The sequence below is a fragment of the Leucoraja erinacea genome, chromosome 31 (genome assembly GCF_028641065.1).
Source record: "Leucoraja erinacea ecotype New England chromosome 31, Leri_hhj_1, whole genome shotgun sequence".
Taxonomy (NCBI): Eukaryota; Metazoa; Chordata; class Chondrichthyes; order Rajiformes; family Rajidae; genus Leucoraja; species Leucoraja erinaceus.
The window spans coordinates 4,029,122-4,051,850 of record NC_073407.1 but is presented as its reverse complement, the minus strand read 5'-3'; the positions used below and the strand labels follow the sequence as shown (position 1 = coordinate 4,051,850).

The 22,729-nt window shown below is 48.8% G+C and overlaps 1 protein-coding gene across 1 annotated transcript in view; it reads right to left on the bottom strand.

The window, feature by feature from the left end:
- The window catches only part of garnl3 (GTPase activating Rap/RanGAP domain like 3), a 266,990-nt gene that overhangs the window by 76,631 nt on the left and 167,630 nt on the right, over positions 1-22,729 (bottom strand). Inside the window, exons 8-11 of the mRNA XM_055659725.1 lie at positions 20,292-20,318; positions 16,697-16,772; positions 5,118-5,216; positions 4,003-4,106 (exon numbers count right to left, since the gene is read on the bottom strand). Coding sequence (XP_055515700.1) covers positions 4,003-4,106; positions 5,118-5,216; positions 16,697-16,772; positions 20,292-20,318 — 306 coding nt within the window. The remainder of the gene's footprint in view (positions 1-4,002; positions 4,107-5,117; positions 5,217-16,696; positions 16,773-20,291; positions 20,319-22,729) is intronic.

Sequence of the window (22,729 nt, the reverse complement as noted above, 5' to 3'; positions counted from 1 at the left end):
GCGGTAGAGTTGCTGCTTTACAGCGCTTGCAGCACCGGAAACCAGGGTTCGATCCCGACTACGGGTGCTGTCTGTACGGAGTTTGTACGTTCTCCCCGTGACCCGCGTGGGTTTTCTTCGAGATCTTGGGTTTCCTCCCGCACTCCAAAGACGTGCAGGTTTGTAGGTTAATTGGCTTGGTATAAGTGTGAATTGTCCCTAGTGAGTGTAGGTAAGATAGTGTTAATGTGCGGGGATCGCTGGTACTTGGTGGGCCGAAGGGCCTGTTTCCGCGCTGTATCTCTAAACTAAACGAAAATTGCAAAGTAAGGTGGAGACAGAAAGAGTCAAAGGATAATGTGTGATGAAAGCTTGTTGCCGGGCAGATAACCTGCCTGTAGGAGACACAAATTGAACCAGATCAATTAAAACAGAAGATAAAAAAGAAAGTGAAAAATGCTGGTCCATGAATCTGAATCCCTGGCTCCTGCACCTATTCCTCAGCCACGGGTATCGGGAATAATTTGGAGATCGCTACCCTCAAGTATGTAGTTTTATTTTTCTGTTGGCCTATTTCCACGCTGTATCTCTAAAGTATAAAGAGGTGTGCTCCTTGCACACATCTCTCACCCAATAGCTGACAATGGATAGTTTAGTTCACTTTAGTTCATAGATGGGTGGCACGGTGGAGCAGCGGTAGAGTTGCTGCCTCACAGCGCCAGTGACCCCGGTTCGATCCTGACTACGGGTGCTTTCTATATGGAGTTTGCACGCTCTCCCCGTGCCCCCGCGCATATTTTTTCCCGGGATGTCTGGTTTAATCGAACACTCCAAAGACGTGCAGATTTGTAGGTTGATTAGCTTGGAATAATTGTAAATTGACCCCAGTGTGTGCAGGATAGTGTTATTGTAGGATACAGGATATGTACGGAGATCGCTGGTCGGCGAGGTTTCGGTGCGCCAAAGGGTCTATTTCCGTGCTGCATCTCTAAACTAAAACTAAAGGATACAGCGTGGAAACAGGCCCTTTGGCCCAATGAGTCCACGCAGTCCAGCAATCCAGCAATCCCTGCACACTGACTCTGTACTACACACTAGGGACTATTTACAATTTGTACCAAAGTTATTTAACCTACAAACCTGTATGTACTTGTGAAGACTGTGGGAGGAAACCGGAGCACCTGGAGAAAATCCACACGGTCACAGGGAGAACGTGACGTGCAAACTCCGTACAAACAGCACCCGAGGTCAGGATCGAACCCAGGTCTCTGGCGCAGTGAGGCAGCAACTCTACCGCGGCGCCACCGTGCCGCCCTATGTAATCTAACGTAATTTAAATGGCTGCTTCACTAAAAGCACAGTGTCTCAGCAGGAGAGAGCAGGGCCAATTAGCCACAGCCCGATTTGAAATCCTTGCAAGTGCAGGAACGGAAGGTGGAGCGGTTCACAGGTCCCCGATTCATCTGCTCACCAGCTCCTGCTCCAACGAGGAGGCTGACATCTTTCACTGCAAACCCTTAATGATCCAAGTGCCGATAATGACGGCAAGAATAAGGCCCATGCTTGCCAAAACACAGCTCGTATAACAACACTGCCAGTTGTAAAAAGTGCAATGCAATTAGCGGAGGACTAAACAGCGACACAATTATCAGGCTTAATTTGAGCCTTCAGATACCGTTCTTTTATTATTTTTTTTTATCATATTTGCCTAATTTGTGAAATGAACAATATAAATAGAAACAACCTCTGTCTGATCTCATTTCATCAAAACTCGTCCCCTCTTCCCCCCTCTCCTGGGGCCCAAGTCTTTACAGTTTACAGAGAACACATCCCTATTATATTGCTGAACATAATGAGCTGGTAAAGGCTTGCCACAGGAAGCCTAGCGACCATAATTGTTTTAACATTGGAGACGGCACAAAGGAAAACAAATGAAAGAACTGAGTTCATTTGATTTATTTCCTGGCACTCAATTTAACTGAAGGACAACTTTCTGGGAAGCCATCTCAGACTTTTTTCTCAAGCTACAAACACAAAGCACTGCAGTGACTCAGCAGGTTAGAAAGCACCGCTGGAGAGCATGGAGATGCAATGTTTCAGATTGGGACCCTTCTTTGGAACCTTTCTTGGTACTTCCTAAGGATCTAGTCATAGAGTCTGAAGAAGGGTCTCGACCTGAAATGTCACCCATTCCTTCTCCCCAGAGATTCTGTCTGTCCCACCGAGTTACTCCAGCATTTTGTGTCTGTCTTCGGTATAAACCAGCATTTGCAGTGCATGGAGACAGGCTCTTCGGCCCAGCTTGCTCACAACGACCAACATGTCCGATCTACACTAGTCCCACAGTCCCACCTGCCTGTGTATGGCCCATATCCCTCTAAACCTGTCCCATCCATGTACCTGTCTTAATGTTTCTGAAACGTTGCGATAGTCCCTGCCTCAACTACCTCCTACGGCAGCTCGTTCCATACACCCACCACCCTTTGTGTGAAAATGTTATCCTTCAGGATTCTCACCCTAAACATGTCTTCTGGTTCACGATTCCCCTACTCTGGGCAAGAGATTCTGTGTGTTTACTTGATCCATTCCTCTCATGATTTTGCACACCTCTATAAGATCACCCCTCATTCTCCTGCACTCCAAAGAATAAAGTCCTAGCCTGCTCAACCTCTCCCAATAGCTCAGGCCCAGAGTCCTGGCAGCATCCTCGTAAATCTTCTCTGCACCCTGTCCAGGCCTACAGAACCATACGGCCTTGTCCATGCTGACCACCTTGGCATTCTGGGCTTCTCCCATTTGCCTGCATTTGGCTGGTATCCTTCTACACTCTTCCTATCCAGGATGAGGCCCAGCGTAAATTGGAGGAACAGCATCTCATATTTCGCTTGGGCAGCTTACACCCCAGCGGTATGAACATTGGCTTCTCTAACTTCAAGTAACCCTTGCTTTTCTCTTCTCTCCATCCCCTCCCCATTCCCAGTTCTCCGACCAGCCTGACTCCGACTATAGTTTATCTCTGTTTAAGAAGGAACTGCAGATGCTGGAGAATCGAAGGTACACAAAAAAGCTGGAGAAACTCAGCAGGTGCAGCAGCATCTATGGAGCGAAGGAAATAGGCAACGTTTCGGGCCGAAACGTTGCCTATTTCCTTCGCTCCATAGATGCTGCTGCACCCGCTGAGTTTCTCCAGCTTTTTTGTGTACCTACAGTTTATCTCTGCTTTGTTGTCACCTTCTCCCAGCTAACGATGATCTACTCTATATTTTCCTTGATCTCCATCCCCTTTGTCCTGGTTTCACACCTTGCACTTCCTTATCCCCATATCTCCCTCCCCCCCTGACATCAGTCTGAAGAAGGGTCTCGACCCGAAACGTCTCCCATTCCTTCTCTCCAGAGATGCTGCCTGTCCGGCTGAGTTACTCCAGCATTTTGTGTCTATCCTATCCATAGATCTGTCCAAGAGTCTTTTGAAAGTCCTATAATCGGATCAGGTAATACCATACATAGATACACTCAGTTCAAATTCAAGTACAATAGCTAGGCAAAGGGGAAGGTACAGAGTGCAGAATATAGCTCGCAATAAGCGAAAACGTGTGAAAACGCACACCTCCATGGCCTAATTCTGCTCCTAGAAATTATAAGCAAGGGTACTGTCTGATTCACCTCTACCCCTATGCGGACATTACATTTTGTCTATGAAACTGATGTGCTACAATGCTGAGATCTATATTCTGCACTCTGTATCTACTGTGGAATGGAGGAGTAGCTGTGGGCAATGGGGCACAACATCCCTGGTGGACTGTGGAGTGTGGCAGCTTTGCAGGGCTCTCCGTATCTGAACCTTCCTCCATTCGCTGGGGATTAATGGCTGCTCCCTTGGTGCCGCTTCACGTGGTGTTGGGCATCGATGGCCCCATTGTCGGTGCCTGGGGGGGGGCGCGCTGGGACCCCGTGCTGTACCCGTCAGCCCTGCCGGTGGGTACCACCACCGCCCACCTTGTGACAAACCCACAACCCCCTCACCTGCTGCTTGTTTTCTTTGGAGTACGGCAGCATGGTGGAGACGTGGAACATGATTTCATGCCCTTGGTACACGGTGTAGATGGAATGGATTCCCGTGGTGTCATCTGTGGACACAGAGAGAGAGAGCTGGCTTCATATAGAGCACCAGGTATCATCACCTGCATCTGCAGTGGCCTGGACCACATGCTCATCATGCTGGTGACTTGCTGAAACACTGCCTTACGTGGTGGAACCTCCTTTGATTCCTCCTCCAGAAACACATACAGTGTGCGTGCGTGCGTGCGTGTGAGAGTGTGTGCATCAGGGTGTGTGTGTGTGTGAGAGAGAGGGAGGGCATGTGTGTCTCTGTGTGTGTGAGAGTGTGTGCTTGTGTTAGTGTTAGTGTGTGTGCGAGAGAGAGTGCATGTGTGTGAGAGTGTGTTAGTGTGTACTTTGTGAGAGTGTGTGTTCCCGATGTTGGGGGAGCCCAGAACCAGGGGCCACAGTTTAAGAATAAGGGGTAAGCCATTTCGAACGGAGACGAGGAAACACTTTTTCTCACAGAGAGTGGTGAGTGTGGAATTCTCTGTCTCAGAGGGCGGTGGAGGCCGGTTCTCTGGATGCTTTCAAGAGAGAGCTCGATAGGGCTCTTAAAAATAGCGGAGTCAGAGGATATGGGGAGAAGGCAGGAACGGGGTACTGATTGGGGATGATCAGCCATGATCACATTGAATGGCGGTGCTGGCTCGAAGGGCCAAATGGCCTCCTCCTGCACCTATTGCCTATTATCTATTGTCTATTGTCTATTGTCTATTGTGTGTGTATCTGTGTGTGCATCATACAACTGTGCAGCACAGGGCCAGGCCCTTGGTCCACAAGGGAACAGCAAGGTAGTGCAGCGGGTAGAGCTATCAGCTCTGGCTAGCGCCAGAGACCCGGGTTCGATCCAGATCTCAGGCTCTGTCTGTGTGCAGTTTGCACGTTCTCCCCGTGACCGGGTGCTCCGATTTCCCTCCCCACATCCCAAAGAGGTGTGGATTTTTTAGGTTAATTAGCTTCTGTAAACTGTCCCTAGTGTGTAGCATAGAGCTAGTGTACAGGCGATCGTTGGTCAGTGGGCCAAAGGGCCTACTTACTTTTGGTGTCGAGTCCTCCTCTGTAGCCGATCCAGCCCTTCAATGTGATTGATTCACCCATTAGGTTGAGAAACTTCTGGAAACCTTCACTTCCAGTTTCTGTCACAGACGTGGAGACAGAGAGAGAGAGAGAGAGAGCAGAGTGGATTAGGATATCACCCCAGTCAGATGTTTCCTGGACCGAGACAGCAAGAAGACACAGATTCCAACCATCTCCACCTGTGAGCAGTGCCCAGCTCTCGTCAAACCAGGTTATACAGATGTATACAGTGCAGGACTAAACGTTATTCCCTTTATCCTGTATCTGTACACTGCGGACTCGATTGTAATCATGTATAGTCTTTCCGCTGACTGGTTAGCACGCAACAAAAGCTTTTCACTGTACCTCGGTACACGCGACAATAAACTAAACTAAACAGGAAGTAACCATTGCGGTAACATTCTCTCCGCGAGGTCACTTCCAGCATGGGAACATTAACGGTTCATTCCTTCAGTGACTTTAGGCCGTACAGACTTTCCGTATTGGTGAAAATGTGTCAGCCTCGATAACAATCAGCACGGGAGCACCTCAAGGCTGCGTGCTCAGCCCCCTGCTGTACTCACGCTATACTCATGGCTGTGTAGCCGGACATAGTATGAACTCCATCATCAAGTTCGCTGACGACACCACTGTTGTGGGACGTATCACTGATGGTGATGAGTCAGAGTATAGAAGTGACTGATTGGGAACGATGGTGGAAAGGGTCAAGAACTTCAAATTCCTGGGCGTGCACATCTCCGAAGATATTTCCTGGTCCCAGCACTCTGATGCAATTATAAAGAAGGCACATCAGTGCCTCTACTTCTAGAGAAAATTACGGAGAGTCGGTTTGTCAAGGAGGAGTCTCTCTAACTTCTACAGGTGCACAGTAGAGAGCATGCTGACTGGTTGCATTGGGGCCTGGTTCGGTAACTTGAACGTCCAGGAGCGGAAAAGACTGCAGAAAGTTGTGACCATTGCCCAGTCCATCACCGGCTCTGACCTCCCCACCATCGAAGGGATCTATCGCAGTTGCTGCCTCAAAAAGGCTGCCAGCATCATCAAGGACCCACACCATCCTGGCCACACACTCATCTCACAACTGCCATTGGGAAGAAGGTACAGGAGCTTGAAATCTGGAACATCCAAGTTCAGGAACAGATTCTTCCCCACAGCCATTGGGCTATTAAACACAACATCAAACAAACTCTGAAGAACAACAGCCTATTACTACTATTGCACTTTATCTGTTTATTTATTGTGTATATATATGGTCTATGGTATATAGACACACTGAACTTTTATCTCCTATTCTGTACTATGTTTACATATTCTGTTGTGCTGCATCAAGCAAGAATTTCATTGTCCCATCTGGAACACATGACAATAAAACTCTCTTGACTCTTGACTTGAGATACAGCACGGAGACAGGCCCTTCGGCCCAGCAAGTCAATGCCGAACAATGATCACTAGCACTGTCCGACACGCTCGGGACAATTTACAATTTTACCAAGCCAACTAACCTACAAACCCGCACGTCTTTGTAGTGTGGGAGGTAACCAGAGCATCCCGAGAAAATCCACACGGGTCACAGGGAGAACGTATAAACTCGGTACCGACAGCCCCCGAGGTCAGGATCGAACCGGGGTCTCTGGTGTTGAAATGCAGCAGCTCTACCACTCAGTACACTCATTGTCAGAACATTCACTGCTCTCTGGGCCGAGAATTCCAAGGGACTGCCGACACCTTTTCCCCAGTTTTCCACCCCGGATTCACTCCCTCAACCCATCCCGAGCTTCCTGATCAAGCTGTAGACTGATGGAGATCAGAGTACGGCCATTCAGCCCATCTACCCGAAGGTGGCCCTGCCCAATTAACAACAGTAAGTGGCCATTAGCAACCGGTCGCTTTTCAATAATATTATAAATGAAGGCGGCACAGTGGAGCAGCTGGTAGAGCCACCTCCTCACAGCACCAAAGACTGGGAACCATCCTGACTAAGGATGCTATCCGTGTGGAGTTTGCACGTTCCCCCTGTGATTGCGTGGGTTTCTCCTGGGTGCTCTGGTTTCCTCCCACATCACAGAGACGTGCGGGATCGTAGGTTAATTGCGCCTAGTGTGTAGGGAGTGTAGAGAACTAACGTAAACGGGTGATCGATGGTTGGCATGGACTCGGTGGGCCAAAGGGACTGTTTCCATGCTGTATTTCTGGAGTTAAGTATAGGAGCAAAGAGGCCGTTCTGCAGTTGTACAGGGCCCCAGTGAGACCACGCCTGGAGTATTGTGTGCAGTTTTGATCTCCAAATTTGAGGAAGGACATTCTTGCTATTGAGGGAGTGCAGTGTAGGTTGATGGGGTTAATTCCCGGGATGGCGGGACTGTCATATGCGAGAACGGAGCAGCTGGGCTTGTATACACTGAAATTTAGAAGGATGAGAGGGTATCTTATTGAAACATATAAGATTATTAAGGGTATGGACTCGCTAGAGGCAGGAAACATGTTCCCGATGTTGGGGGAGTCCAGAACCAGGGGCCACAGTTTCAGAATAAGGGGTAAGTCATTTAGAATGGAGACGAGGAAACACTTATTCACACAGAGAGTTGTTAGTCTGTGGAATTCTCTGCCTCAGAGAATTCCACAGACTTACAACTCTCTGTGTGAAAAAGTGTTTCACCGGCCTCCCCCAACCGGGGAAGGCTGGTTCTTTGGATACTTTCAAGAGAGAGCTAGATAGGGCTCTTAAAGATAGCAGAGTCAGGGGATATGGGGTGAAGGCAGGAACGAGGTACTGATTGGGGATGATCAGCCATAATCACATTGAATGGTGGTGCTGGCTCGAAGGGCCGAATGGCCTACTCCTGCACCTATTGTCTATGGACTAAACTAAACTACGTTCCCCCGCAACACAACTCCCAATCTTGCCCCTGATCAGGAGTTGTTTGCTTTGATGTAACAATTCATTGAAATATTTTTTCTGTTTCTATGCTGTATTGGTAAAAAAAAGATGCTGGAATGCATTTAAGCAATAAAATAGTAAGATTAAACGAGAACTTACCAGTTTGAAGTTTGATCTGTATTTTATGAGGAGTTACGATGAGGGATTACGTGAAGAACCCGTTCAGCACGCATGCGCAGCATACTTCAAAGCAGCGGTGTGGAATCACAGATAGACACAGTTATTGAAGTAAACATAGTAAAGATAAGGAGACATCAGTTTATGAATTTGACCCATATTAATGAGGGTGGGAGCGGAGGGCACGTAATCCCTCATCGTAACTCCTCATAAAATACAGATCAAACTTCAAACTGGTAAGTTCTCGTTTAATCTTACTATTTTACTTCGGAGTCACGTGAGTGATTCCGTGAAGATTTCAAAGCTCTGTCATTTCAAACCGTGTAACAGTTATTGCTACATCACTGCCGAAGTCTTTGAGGGAGGAACTGTGTTATCATGGCCAACCAATGAATCTGTTTGTAGAAAAACACAATGGTATTTTTTAACAATAACAACAAAGAAATTAAATTGTTCCCCTGGGCTTAAATTAAATATTTGCAGTCTGTAAAATCTTTCCTGCAAATAAAAGAGGTTTTGCCAACGGCTTATTATAAAATTTCTGAACGGTCTTACCCCCCACCATCCTGCTGTAGCCAGGATGTGGTTTATAGGCACGTCCATTCTTTTAGCCGTCGACATGGATGCTGCCCTGGTGGAATGAACTTTGTACATGTTAGTTTTTATCCCAGCAGCTTTTAGCACCTGCTTGAGCCATCTCGAAATGGTTTGGCTCGTCACCCGACCATAAGGTTTTTTATGACTGACCCACAAGGCTTTTCATCTCCCTCGAATATTTTGGTTGTGTCTATGTAGGATAATAGGGTCATGGCACATAACCGTGTTTCTGGCGGGTAAGCCCGGAATTCCACGACTGGATTAGGTGTTCCTGGTCTGCTCTGTTTGATCATTCCCTGGATAACGACAGAGATCTGGTCTGGAGCTGTGAGCATGGTGTCCAGTCGCAATAGGTGTAGTGACTGGACCCTCTGTGCAGCTACAAGTGCCATCAACATGAGTGTTTTGAGCATAGATGGTTTCAGGTTGAGGGATCTGGCTGGTGGGCATCCCCTGAGGTATGTCAGGACCACACTGACATCCCATATATGGGTGTACCTTGGTCTAGGGGTTAGAGTTGTAAATACCCTTGATTAGTTTGACCACCAGCTGGTGGGACCCCATGGCCTGTTGTCCTGGAGCTGGTTTTAAATAGACAAGCAGGGCAATTCTAGCTGTGTTGATGGTTCTGTAGCTGAAGTCCTTCATCGTGGTGAAGGTTCACCAGGAATTCCAGTACATTGGTAACTGCAGCGGTTGAGTAGGTGGTCCCTGTATCCAAGCAGTACTTCTCCCGTTTTTTGATGCTGGACAAGTGCTGTTTTTTAGTGGATGTTCGGAGCGATGCTGACATGGTGTTGACGGTTTGTTATGATAATCCCATTCCCAGAAGTGGTTTGTGCAGCATCTGCAACCCAGAAGTTTGATTTTCTCATGGCATGGGTGGCTTGTGCCCAACACTGGGTGTTAATAACTCTGGGTCACTGGGGAATACCATCGGAGTTCCAACAACCATGTCATGGAGTATTGGGAACCATGGCTGTGTAGGCCAGTTGAGTACTATCAAAATACCTGCAGCAGAGTCCATTTGTATTGTGCGTAGCCCCCGACTGATGAGGCAGAAGAGAAGAAAAATTTCCCCAATCCAGCGCAAACGCATCTACCGCTGCTGCCTCAGGGTCTGGTTCCCAAGCGACATACATAGGTACCTGGTGATTTAGCCTAGATGCAAATAAATCGATATCTAGCGTGCCATATTGCTTGATAACTTTTGTGAAAAATATATATTTTGGGGGTTTTAACATCCATTCGATGTTGTCATTAAATTTACGTGATCTGGTGTCTGCCACTGTATTTAGCTTACCTGGTAGGTAAGTTACTGATAGCCAAATATGTCTTTGGACACACCATTGCCAAACTGTATTGACCAACTTGTCGCATGATACCGATTTTATGCCGCCCATATGGTTAATGTAGGCCACCACGTAGTGTTATCTATTTACAACCGTACATGCAAGTGATGCATATTTATGCATATGCTTTTAAACCATAAAAAGTCACCGAAAACATCTCTAGATAATTAATGCCCAGTGTAAGTGGTAATGATGATTCTGGGTTAGTTCATCTACTACTTGTGCTGGATATAGAGTTAGGTGCTTCCCAGTCTTGAGCACTGGCATCTGTTTGGATAACTGACGTAGGGTTAGTGATGATAATAGGCTGAACCTATGTCAAACGTTTTTTGCCCACCACTGTAGTTCTGATATTACTTCAGTGGGTAACTTCATGAAACAACCATAATGACCTGTATGTCGTTTTTGGTACAAAGGTCCGAATTATGTAGCTGGAAATGCTGCTACCATTATCCCAATTACTCTGTTACTTGTCGAGTAGTTGGTAGTTTGTTGACGATTGTGCCAATTCAACTATGTGTCTCTTGGCAATGTTACAGTCACGTAGACTGAATTAATTGTGAAGCCCAAGTAGTCCATGATAGAGGATGGCTTCAACTTAGATTTATCTGGATGTAAGACAACCCCAGGGTTTCGAATAACTGTTTGGTAGCTGAACAGCTAACATAGTCAAATTCATGGTCTTGCCTACCATTTAGGATATCATCAAGATATGCCATGACAATATGTTTTTGTCTTCTGAATATTGCCAGAGCTGGTTTTAGTGTCTGGGTGACACTCTTGGGCTGATGTGAGCCCATTGGGTAACGCTTTAAACTGCTATAGCTGCCCCATCCAGTTAAATTTCAGGTATCTGCGATGATGTTTGTGAATGGTACTAAATGGTAAACATCTTTAAGATGAATGCTTGCCATGAAGTATCCTTTGGAATTTAGTTGTTTGACAGTAACAACCGGTTCCATTTTGAAATGTATATACTTAACAAACATATTTAGTGAAGTTAAGCCAATGATGATGGGACATCCGCCATCTTTTTAGGGTTTAGTGAATATATTTGATACGAATTGCAAAGGTTCAGGTTTCCCCATGACCGTCTGCGGGTTCGGTGTCGGCGTTCCACCCCCGGCGCCATTTATGAGGGCCACCCCTTTTTAATTAGTCCCAGTTCAGCCGTACTTCCGTGGCCGTGGTGACAGCAGCCTGTAAGTCTCACCGGAGCCAGTTCAGCTTGTCCCTCTTGTTTCTTTAATGGAGAGAGGAAAAAGGGGACCCTCTGGGGGTGAATGTTGACCTGGTAGCATTCAATTTCAATTTTTTCTAGTATGAATTGTATTCACTAATGCCATTGAGTATATACTGATCACTGGGGTCGTGATAGACTCCCATGTGTTGGTATGCTCTTGGTATACTGGTAGGAACCAGACCCACCTACCTCCATGGTTATGGGTATTCTTCTGTTTCCTGCCGGTCCAACGAGTGTTGCACGTCGTCTGACGTGGCGGTGACGTTGGGGGGTGGCACATTTTCCATGGGCCCTGGTCTAAATAAGACTTTCGGTGATAGATGCGGACCCCGAGCTTTCATCAGTCCGATATGGTAGACGTTGACTGATGGGTGCGATGGGGTGCTGCTGCGTAGGGATACTGTTTTTGGTTACTCGTCCCGGCCCTGCCCTCATGAGCCGAAAGTTTTGTAAAACCTTTAGCATGTCCTTCATATGCTTTGTGAGGTTTTTGCCACAGAGCAGTGGGTCTGGCTCAGTGGCTGGGGTCTTATGACTTGTTTACGAAGGTTGTGGTCATCTCCGTATTTGTCCATGGAACGAGGCAAAAACGATGTGATGGCTGTAGTCAGGCTTTTAACGCCTCCTGCACAAGGGGTTTCCAATTAGCTGTCCACCACACACCACACCTAGCAGCTCTTCCTGTTCCTGCACCCCTTGCATACTCCCGAGATCTTCAGCCATTGCCCCTGTTCTTGACCAGCCCAGTCCTGGTCACCAAAGCTATCCTCTGGAAAGGAGGAAGCAATGGACAGTGCACAAAGCACTGTGGAGGGAGTGCCTGACCCCCTCTGCGAGAGCACCCCTCCTGGGGTACACCTCGCTGGAGCTCCTGCTCCAAGAGCCGCTCCATGCGGCTCAGGCGGCTGTCTCTCCCGTGCCTGGGTGGAGAGACGTCCCCGTCCGATAATTCGGAGCCACCGGCCGGACGCCTCTTCCTTGGCTTTTACATCCAGCTCGCTGGTCAGGCGCTAGCGGGGCTGTGCTCGGTCACGGTGTCGGGGTAGCGGACTGCCCGGTAAGTGGTCCTACCGCCTTGTTGCTGCCCCCGCGAGATGAAACGCTCCTCCGTGGAGTTGAGCGGGGGCAGATCTGTGCAGGCGGCTGTCTTTCCTCCAGGGCGGGTGGAAAGACATCCCGTCCGATAAGTCGGAGCCACCGGCCGGACGCCTCCGTGGCGTTACTTCCAGCCCGCTGCTTAGGCGCTAGCGGGGCTGGGCTCGGCGCGGTGTCGGGATAGCGGAGCACCAGGTAAACGGTCCTACCACCTTGTTGCTGCCCCCACGATGGAAAACGCTCCTCCGTGGAGTCGAGCGGGGGACAGGTATGTTCCGTTGCTGCCCCCGCGATGCAAACGCTCCTCTGTGGAGTCGAGCGGGGGACAGGTTTGTTGCAGAGCCTTTCTTCTCTGCCGGACAGCAGAAGGCTCCCTGTGAAGGAAACCGACGTCAGCTTACCTAACGGTCCCGTTCTTTCACCTCCATAGCGGGAGAGCCCGACTCCTGCCTGCCGCTGTTGCTCTGCTGGACGTAATGCCGCGCATGCGTGCTGAACGGGTTCTTCACGGAATCACTCACGTGACTCCGAAGTAAAATTTAAGAATCGCAGTTATTTTGGTAAGAGTTGAATGTACATCAACAAGTTACCCATGTTATTTAGTGAAGGTAGACACAAGATGCTGGAGTAACTCAGCGGGACAGGCATTATCTCTGGAGAGAAGGAATGGGTGACGATTCGGGTCGAGACCCTTCTTACATCCCCTGGTTTTGGGTTTTAATATTGATCTGAGCATGGACAAGGGATATGTCAGCAAAGCATAGGAGGAGCTCATGCTCATCCCTCAGTTTACACTTTGCAAAATTATGTTATGGTGGTGTTGGAAAATGGAGAGTACACGATACAGTGAACAATTCAAGAACATGTCAAGAGGTACGGCCCTGTCCCACTGTACGAGTTCATTCAAAGAATTCTCCCGAGTTTGCCCTGATTCGAACTCGGAGATTTACGGTAATGGCCACTCGTCGGTACTCGGGGCTCTCGTGGACATTTTTCAACGTGTTGAAAGATCTTCACGAGTCTTCCCGTGCTTACCTGCCGTTAGCGAGTCTTCCCGAGTACCTGCCGTTAGCGTTACGTGCCGCTAAGAGACGTCCGCAAGCCCCGACGAACTCGCTACGTTCATTCTCCGTGCTTACCACGAGTTTGATTTTTTTTAAACTCGGGAGAGCTCTTGGAATGAACTCGTACTGTGGGACAGGGCCATAAACATTTCAGACTGAAGAAAGGTCTCGATCCGAAGCGTCACCTATTTCTTCTCTCTAGAGATGCTGCCTGTCCCACTGAGTTACTCCAGCATTTTGTGTCTATCTACGATTTAAACCAGCATCTGCAGTTTGTTCCTACTCGTCTTGTTTAGTGGACCAGAACTTGAGCCTTCGACCCTAGTCTCAAATGGCATGGGGACCGATGGACTTCTTCACCACTGCCTATTGTACCCCTACTAGCGTTTCTGCGTGTAACAAATTTGTTAACCCCCTCAACGTTTGAGCCAATTCTTAACCCAGCAAGACTAACAGTACTGGCACGATGGGCTGAAGGGTCTCTTTCTGATCAGCATCCATCAATGAATCTATATGGAGCTCAGGGTGGGGTAAGGGGCAAGACCATGGCTAAGGGATGGACAAAATGAAGGTCAAACATGGGTCTGAAGAAGGGTCTCGACCCGAAACATCACCTGTCCTTGTTTTCCAGAGACGCTGCCGGACCTGCTGAGTTACTCCAACAGTTTATGTCTTTCCTTGGCAAACCAGCATCTGCAGTTCCTTGTTCCTACGTCCAACTGACTGGTTATAATATCATCAGTAGCACACACACACCCCACAGGGTGGTGGATCAGTTCCTCATGTGCCCTGGTTTTTCAAACGTTCTGACTGGAACTCTCAGAAGAATGAGTGGGGACTTCATTGAAACTTACCGAATAGTGAAAGGCCTGGATAGAGTGGATGTGGAGAGGATGTTTTCACTAGTGGGAGAGTCTAGGACCAGAGGCCATCGCCTCAGAATTAAAGGACGTACCTTTAGAAAGGAGACGGGGAGGAATTTATTTAGTCAGAGGGTGGTGAATTCATTGCCACAGACAGCTGTGGAGGCCGTCAATGGGTATTTTTAAGCCGGATATTGATCAGTACGGGTGTCAGGGGTTATGGGGATAGGGCAGGAGAATGGGGCTAGGAGAGAAAGAGAGATCAGACATGATTGAATGGCGGAGTGGACTAGCTGGCCGAATGGCTTACTACTCCTATCACTTATGAACTTATGAACATTCACACACACATACAAAAACACACACAGGCACACACACACACACACAAATATGCACACACATACAGATACACACAAATACACACATACATATACACACACACATATATACACAAATATATACACACCGAGGCACACACGCACACACGCATATACACACACTCATAAACTCACACACACCCACTCACACACATACTCATACACACGCACGCATACACATACACTCACAAACACACAAACACTGCAATAATTTGTTGATGGACATTCCAATCTTACTTAAATACCCGAGATCTATAGCTTAGTTTTAGTTTTAGAAATACAGCGCGGGAACAGGCCATTCGGCCAATCGAGTCCGCACCGACCAGCAATCCCTGCACATTAACACTATCCTACACACCCTAGGACCAATTTACACTTTTCCAAGTATACAAACCCAAGCCAATTAACCTGCAAACCTGTACGTCTTTGGAGTGTGGGAGGAAACCGACGATCTCTGACAAACCGGGGAGAACGTACAAACTCCGTACAGACAGCACCCGTAGTCAGTATCGAACCCGGGTCTCTGGTGCTGCAAGCGCTGCAAGTCAGCAATTCTGCTGTCTACTTTCTTAAAGGTTCTTGAATGACAAGATGCCTGGCAGGTCTTTGAATTTGCCGGCCGAGAGAGTAGCGAATAGTCTATCATTGAGTGAACTCACGACTCAGACTGAACGCTTTTTGGACATTTAAATGCACCAAATAAGGGAGTACAAGAGACGTGAAGCATCGTGTAAGCTTGTGGCTCACAGAACATAGTGCAACACAGTGTCTGTGATGAACATGATGCCAGGTGAATCTAATCTCCTCTGCCTGCACATAATCCACACCCCTCCATTCCCTGCATATCCATGTATCTGTTCAAAAGTCTCTTAAAAGCCACTATCGTCTCTGCCTCCACCACCACCCCTGGCGGCACCTTCCAGTCACCCATCACCCTCTGTGTGAAAAAATCTCCTCGCCCCACGCAGCTCCTTTAAACTTTGCCCCTCTCACCTTAAAGCTATGCCTTCTGGTCACAGGCATGCACAGATACACCATGCACACATGTGCACACACACACACACACACACACACACACACACACACACACACACACACACACACACACACACACACACACACACACAGACTTGTGCACACACGCACACATTAACCAGACACACATGCACACACAGACACTTGTGCAAGCATGGCACAAACACGCTGAGCACACACACAGACTCGTGCCTGTGCACGCACATGTATACACACCAACAATGCATATACATAAACACTTGTGAATACATGGCACACTTGTACACACACACACCGACTGAGCACACATGCAGACATACTCGTGCACACACACACACGGGAACACGCACTAACAGGCGTGCATAGACACTCCATGCAACCCCTGCACAACTACACACACTAACTCTGCACAAATACACACACATGTGCATACATGCATAAACATGTACACACACATTGACTGCACACAGATGTGCACTCGCACACACATGTACACACCATGTCAACATGCACACCACTCATTTGCATTTGCATATATGTCCACACATTAATCGTGCACACACACACATGTGTGCACATGTAACCCACTATGCACACATACACAAGCATGTGTACACAAATGTATACACACACTCACTGTGCACAGCTACACACACTCGTGTGTGAATATGTGTCCACACACTAACCATGCGCACACACTTGTGCATACATACACACACTAACTGTGCACACACTGGCACACTTGTGCACACACTGACCATGCACATGCACATACCTGTACACTCATGCACACACACACACACACTAATGGTGCACATACTCATGCACGTGCGCACACGCATATACATAGTATCGGTGCACGCACTCGCATTCACTTACCGTTGCTGAACATCTCGTCGTCTGTCAGCTGGCCATCTTTTGCATACAGAACTCCAAACTTGAAGTTCACCGAGCCCTGGTCAAACAATAAAAACATGCTGCGTTTTGCAACAGTGTGCACGTACTGGTATTTATATTACATGCAGCGTGGAGGGGGAATGGAACGTTGCAACTGAGACCCAGCAGTTTACAAAATTCTAAACAGAGCCGCTTTATTTGGAGAACGGCACAGCGGCGCAGCGGTAGAGTTGCTGCCTCACAGCGCCAGAGGCCCCGGTTCGATCCCGACTACGGGTGCTGTCTGTACGGAGTTTGTACCTTCTCCCCGTGACCTGCGTGGGTTTTCTCCGAGATCTTCTGTTTCCTCCCACACTCCAAAGATGTGCAGGTTTGTAGGTCAATTGGCTTGGTGTTAATTGATTTTTTTTTTAAATTGTCCCTAGTGTGTGTGGGATAGTGTTAATGTGCGGGGATCGCTGGTCAGTGCAGACTCTGGTAGGCCGAAGTCTGTATCTATCTGTAAACTAAACTAAACTAAACACATTGCGGACAAGATTAACAGTGTGGAAGTTTGTCCATGAGGGCACATTATGGTGTTGATGAGATGAGAGATATTCCAGAATGAGCTCATGCTATCATCCTGGGTTTGGACGGCTGCCTGTTGCCATGGTGTTGTTTAGTTCAAACCAAATACATCAGGAGTTTGCACTAACACTTTGATAGGAAAATGCAGGACCTTGCCAAAGTTGGAGCGCTCCATTGTATGCTCTACTTCTGTAAGTACAAGCACCTTCCTACACCCACCTCCTCTTTGTCCCCCTCTGTACCCCCCACCTGTGCTCCACTTGGATGAGCATCTATATATCACCACCCCGTCCCTTCCCAACCCTCTCCACTGGCTTCGCATTCGCCTCTCCACTCCTGATCTCATCTCACACCATTTGATTTAGTTTAGTTTAGAGATACAGCGTGGAAACAGGCCCTTCAGCCCACCTGCTCCAATCTTGATGGATTACCAGGGGGAGAAGTGGCGTCCAATATCAGAATCAGAATCAGAATCAGAATCAGAATCACACTTTATCCGCCAAGTATGTTTTGCAACATACAAGGAATTTCATCAGGAAAATGTAATATTAGATCCCCCCCACCCCCACCTTCCAGAGCCGGCTCTTGGCTGGGTGACATGGCTGGCCAAAAGGAAAGAACTATAGCAACTGGTTGGTTTTCTTTTGTATTTTAGTTTAGTTTAGTTTAGTTTAGTTGAGTAACACAGTGTGGTAACAGGCCTTTCGGCCCACCGTGTCTGCGCCAATCAGCGATCCCCACGCACTAACACTAACACACTAGGGACAATTTACAATTTTACTGAAGCCAATTAACCTACATAACAGCACGTCTTTGGAGTGTGGGAGGAAACCGGGGCGCCTGGAGAAAACCCACGCAGGTCATGGAGAGAACGTGCAAACTCAGTACAGGCATCACTCGTAGTCAGGATCGAACCTGGTTCTCTGGCGCTGTGAGGCAGCAACTCTAGCGCTGCGCCACCGTGCCACACTATTTGGCTTTTCAACTATAGTCTTTGTCCAACCAACTGCCAATCAACCCCCCCCCCCCCCTCCCCACCCCAACCACCACCTTAAGACACAGGTGAAGAATTAGGCCATTGGTGCCATCGAGTCTACTCCACCATTCAATCATTGCTGATCTATTTTTCCCTCTCAACTGGGTCCTCCTGCCTTCTCCCCGTAACCCTTGACACCCGTATTAGTCAAGAACCTATCAAGCTCAGCTTTAAAAATACCCAATGACTTGGCTTCAGATCCCACAGATTCACCACCCTCTTGATCGCCTGCATCCACCTCTCACTCACCAGGCTTTGTCCCGCCCCCTCCTCTCATCCAGCTTTCACTCCCCGACTAGAATCAGTCTGAAGAAGGGTTCCGACCCAAAATGTCGCCAGTCACGTTCTCCAAAGCTGCTGCCTGACCCTCTGAGTTACTCCAGCACTCTGTGTCCTTTCCTGTAAGCGCTCCTTTCCTTCATATCCACGCACCTGCCCTCCCTCTCTCCCTCTGTAACCTAGACTAGGCCTCTAGCCCCTTCCTCATCCTAGACCTCCACCTCCCCAGGTCCAAGCCTGAACCCCATGTCTCCCACTCCCCAAGAAACAGCTCCGCCGCCACTGTAACCTTCCCTCATGACCCCCTGTATGAATCCTCACCCTGTCCTCTAACCCCACCCCTCCCCCGGACTCCTTCTCCCAATCTGACCTTTGCCCTCCCTCCGCACTACCAACCCAACATTTGACCTTTGCCCTCTCCCCACACTATCTTCCTTCAGCCTCCCTCCCAAAGCCTTGGCTTCCCCGTCTCATACCCACCCCCCCCCCCCCCCTCCCTGTAGCCACTTTCTTTCCTGAGCCCCAGCCCTCCCTCTCTCCCTCTGTCTCTCCCCTCCATCCACTCCCCCTCCCCCAACACTGTACCCCTCTCTCCGCGTGTGTGCCCTCCAACCCCCCCTCCTCCCTCCCCAGGGAACGGGTGAAAATGTTTTAAGTTGCTCACGTGCCTCTGCCCCGCTCACCCCTTTGTGACAGACTGGGCCCCGCTCTCTCATACCAACACGGTAAACCGGCCTGTTGCTGAAGCACCACCTCCACTCCGCTTCCCCCCCCTCACTCTGGAACCCCTCTGCTGAAGTCTCGATCCATCATAAGACACAAGGACTCAAATCATTAACCCTCAGCAGTTGGTGTATTTCACTTGCTCAAGGGGAGATCCATGGATAGGACAGGTGTGAAAAACGGTGGGCCTGGCGCGGGGAACTTTGTGACGTTGTCGATGCCCTTTATGTAGCCACTATTTACATACCTTGGGCGTGCAAGCTAAGAATTTCACTGTGACTTGTCATGTGTAACAATAAAGTATCCATTCAATTTAATACTCCACAACCCATTCACAGCAACCCCTGTCTGCATTATATCCCCTGCACCATCTCCTTCCCCATTAAACCCCTTTCCCTCTACCCCTCGGCTCCTGCCCCCTCTACTATTCCCCACTGTTCTCTAACCCGTCCCCTTAAAGTACACCCCTTCCCTGTCACCATCTTGTCCCTTTAAACCTGTAGCCCCTCCCTCCCGTCACCTCTTCTGTCCCCCACCCAGTAATGCCCCTCTCCCCCTATAATCCCACGCTCCCACTGTCTCCACACTATCTGCCCCATCGATCCTCCTCTGCCCTCTCCCAGTCCTTCCCATACCCTTCCCTCCTCATGGACTCCATCTCCGCTGCCTCCCATCTCCTTCCTGTAATCAATCTCTTACACGTGACCCCGACACTCCCTGTATTCCCCCCTCCCCATAATTTCTCAATCCCATTGCAACTCCTCCCTCCCTGAGCACCACTAACTGCCCATCACCCCCCCCCCAATGCACCCTCCCCTATCCTCCAACCACCCCCCCCCCCCCCCCTACCACCACCCTCTCTGCCACTCTGCCCCTTCCTCCCAACACCCCTCCCTCTCAAGTAATGTCAGCTCAGTGACGGCAACTAACAGAGACAACAGTCACAGGCCCAGTCACATTCACCACACTTACCTCTTGTTCCTCAAGAACAAGCAAGTCCTGCCGGGCAGAAAGAGAACAATGTCAGGCGGTCTGGCAGCTTAACGTACACATCTAAAGGCCATTATCGAGCAGTTGATTCCAACTGACCATTCACCCACAGCAAACACCGCACACAGGGAGAGGCGAATCAGGGGTTAATGGGTATTGTGGGTTGTGGATGTGACCCAGTCCAGTCACACAGACCACACTCCCCGCCATTGACTCCATCTACACGTCACGTTGCCTCAGGAAAGCAGCCAACACAATCAAAGACTTGTCCCACCCCGGACATTCCTTCTTCTCCCCGCTCCCGTCCGGCAGAAGGTACAGAAGCTTGAAAGCGCGCACCACCAGACTCAGGAACAGCTTCTTCCCCTCAGTTATCAGGCTTCTGAACCGTCCTTCCCTAAGTTAGGGTACTGTCCAATTCACCTCTACCTGATTGTGGACATTGGACATTGGATAGCTGCTCTACATCGGTGAGACCAAACGTAGGCTTGGCGATCGCTTCGCCCAACACCTCCGCTCAGTTCGCAATAACCAACCTGATCTCCCGGTGGCTCAGCATTTCAACTCTCCCTCCCATTCTGCATCTGACCTTTCTGTCCTGGGCCTCCTCCACGGTCTGAGTGAGTCCCGTCAAAAATTGGAGGACCTCATATTTTGCTTGAGTAGTTTACACCCCAGCGGTATGAACATTGACTTCTCCAATTTCAGGTAGTCCTTGCTTTCTCTCTCTTTCCCTCCCCTTCCCAGCTCTCCCACAGCCCACTGTCTCCGCCTCTTCCTTTCTTCTTCCCACCCCACCCATCCCCTCATCAGTCTGAAGAAAAGTCTCGACCCAAAACGTCACCCGTTGCTTCACTCCATAGATGCTGCCTCACCCGCTGAGTTTCTCCAGCATTTTTGTCTACCTTTGTCTCTGGAACTGATGCGCTACATTGCTGAGAACTATATTCTACACTCAGTACCTTCCCCTTTGCTCTACCTGACTAGTTTGACTGGATTGTATTGATTTATGGTATTATCTGATCTGCTTGGATAACATGCAGAACAAGGCTTTTCACTGTACCTCAGTACATGTGACATTTAACAAACGTAAACTAACCTAAGAAAGCAGCCAAAACCAAACTGGACATAATTTCCATTTGTTTCTGAAGAAGGGTCCTGACACATACATCAACTGTCCATGTTCTCCAGAGATGCTGCCTGACTCATTGAGTTCCTCCAGCACTTTGTGTTTTTTTTTAAACAAGTATCCGCAGTTCCTTGTGTCGGGTCGTGCATCACCGAGTTTCAGTTCTGATAATTGGTCACCAACCAAAACGCTAACACAAAGTGCTGGAGGAACTCAGCGGGTCCGGCAGCATCTGAGGAGGGAATGGACAGGTGTCATTTTGGGTCAGGAATTTCCTGATCATGGAGGGAGAACAGTGAGAGAGGGCCTCACAGAACCTCTGTCAGTGAACCAACATGGCCCCTCTAAGCTCCATGCCCACATTTAACCCTCATCCCTCCAAACCTTTCCTTTCCATGTACCTGTCTATGTGTCTTTTAAATGCCTCAACTACCTCCTTCTGGCAGCTCGTTCCATACACCCACCACCTTCTGAGTGAACAAGCTCCTTCTCATGTTTCTATTAAATCATGTCCCACTCAACTTAAATCTAAAGGGCCTGTCCCACTTACGAGGTAATTCAAGAGTGCTCCCTTGATTCGAATTCGGGGAATTACGGTAATAGCCGCGCGTAGGAATTCGGGGCTCTCGTGGACATTTTTCAACATGTTGAAAAATATTCACGAGCTTACTGCGTTTCCCGAGGACCTGCCGTTAGCGTTACGAGCCGCTGAGAGACGTCCCCGAGCTCCGACATACCCGCCACGTACATTCTACGTACGTACCACGAGTTTGATTTGTTTTTAAACTCGGGAGAGCTCTTGAATTACCTCGTACAGTGGGACAGGCCATTAAGTCCTCTGGTTCTTGATTCCCCTACACTGGGTAAAAGACTCTGCATTCACCCTATCTATTCCCCTCATGATTTTACACAACTTTATAACATCACCCCCAGCCTCCTGCACGCCAAGGAATAAAGTCCCAGCCTGCCCAACCTCTCCCCGTAGCTCGGATCTTCGAGTCCTGGCAAGATCCTTGTGAATTTTCGCTGCACCCTTTCCAGTTTAGTGACTTTTATTTTCAGCTCATCGGGAAAAGTTAAGGGCCTGTCCCACTTTCACGACCTAATTCACGACCTCTGCCGAGTTTGTCCTTAACTCAGACTCGTAGCATGGTCGTCACGAGGTCGTCACGAGGTCGTAGGAGGTCGTGATGCTAGTCGTAGGTACCCGTGGCATCAAGTAGGTCGGGGCGTTTTTCTAGCCTGATGAAAAATGTCCACGTGTAATAAAGTTCGTGAATTAGGTCGTGAA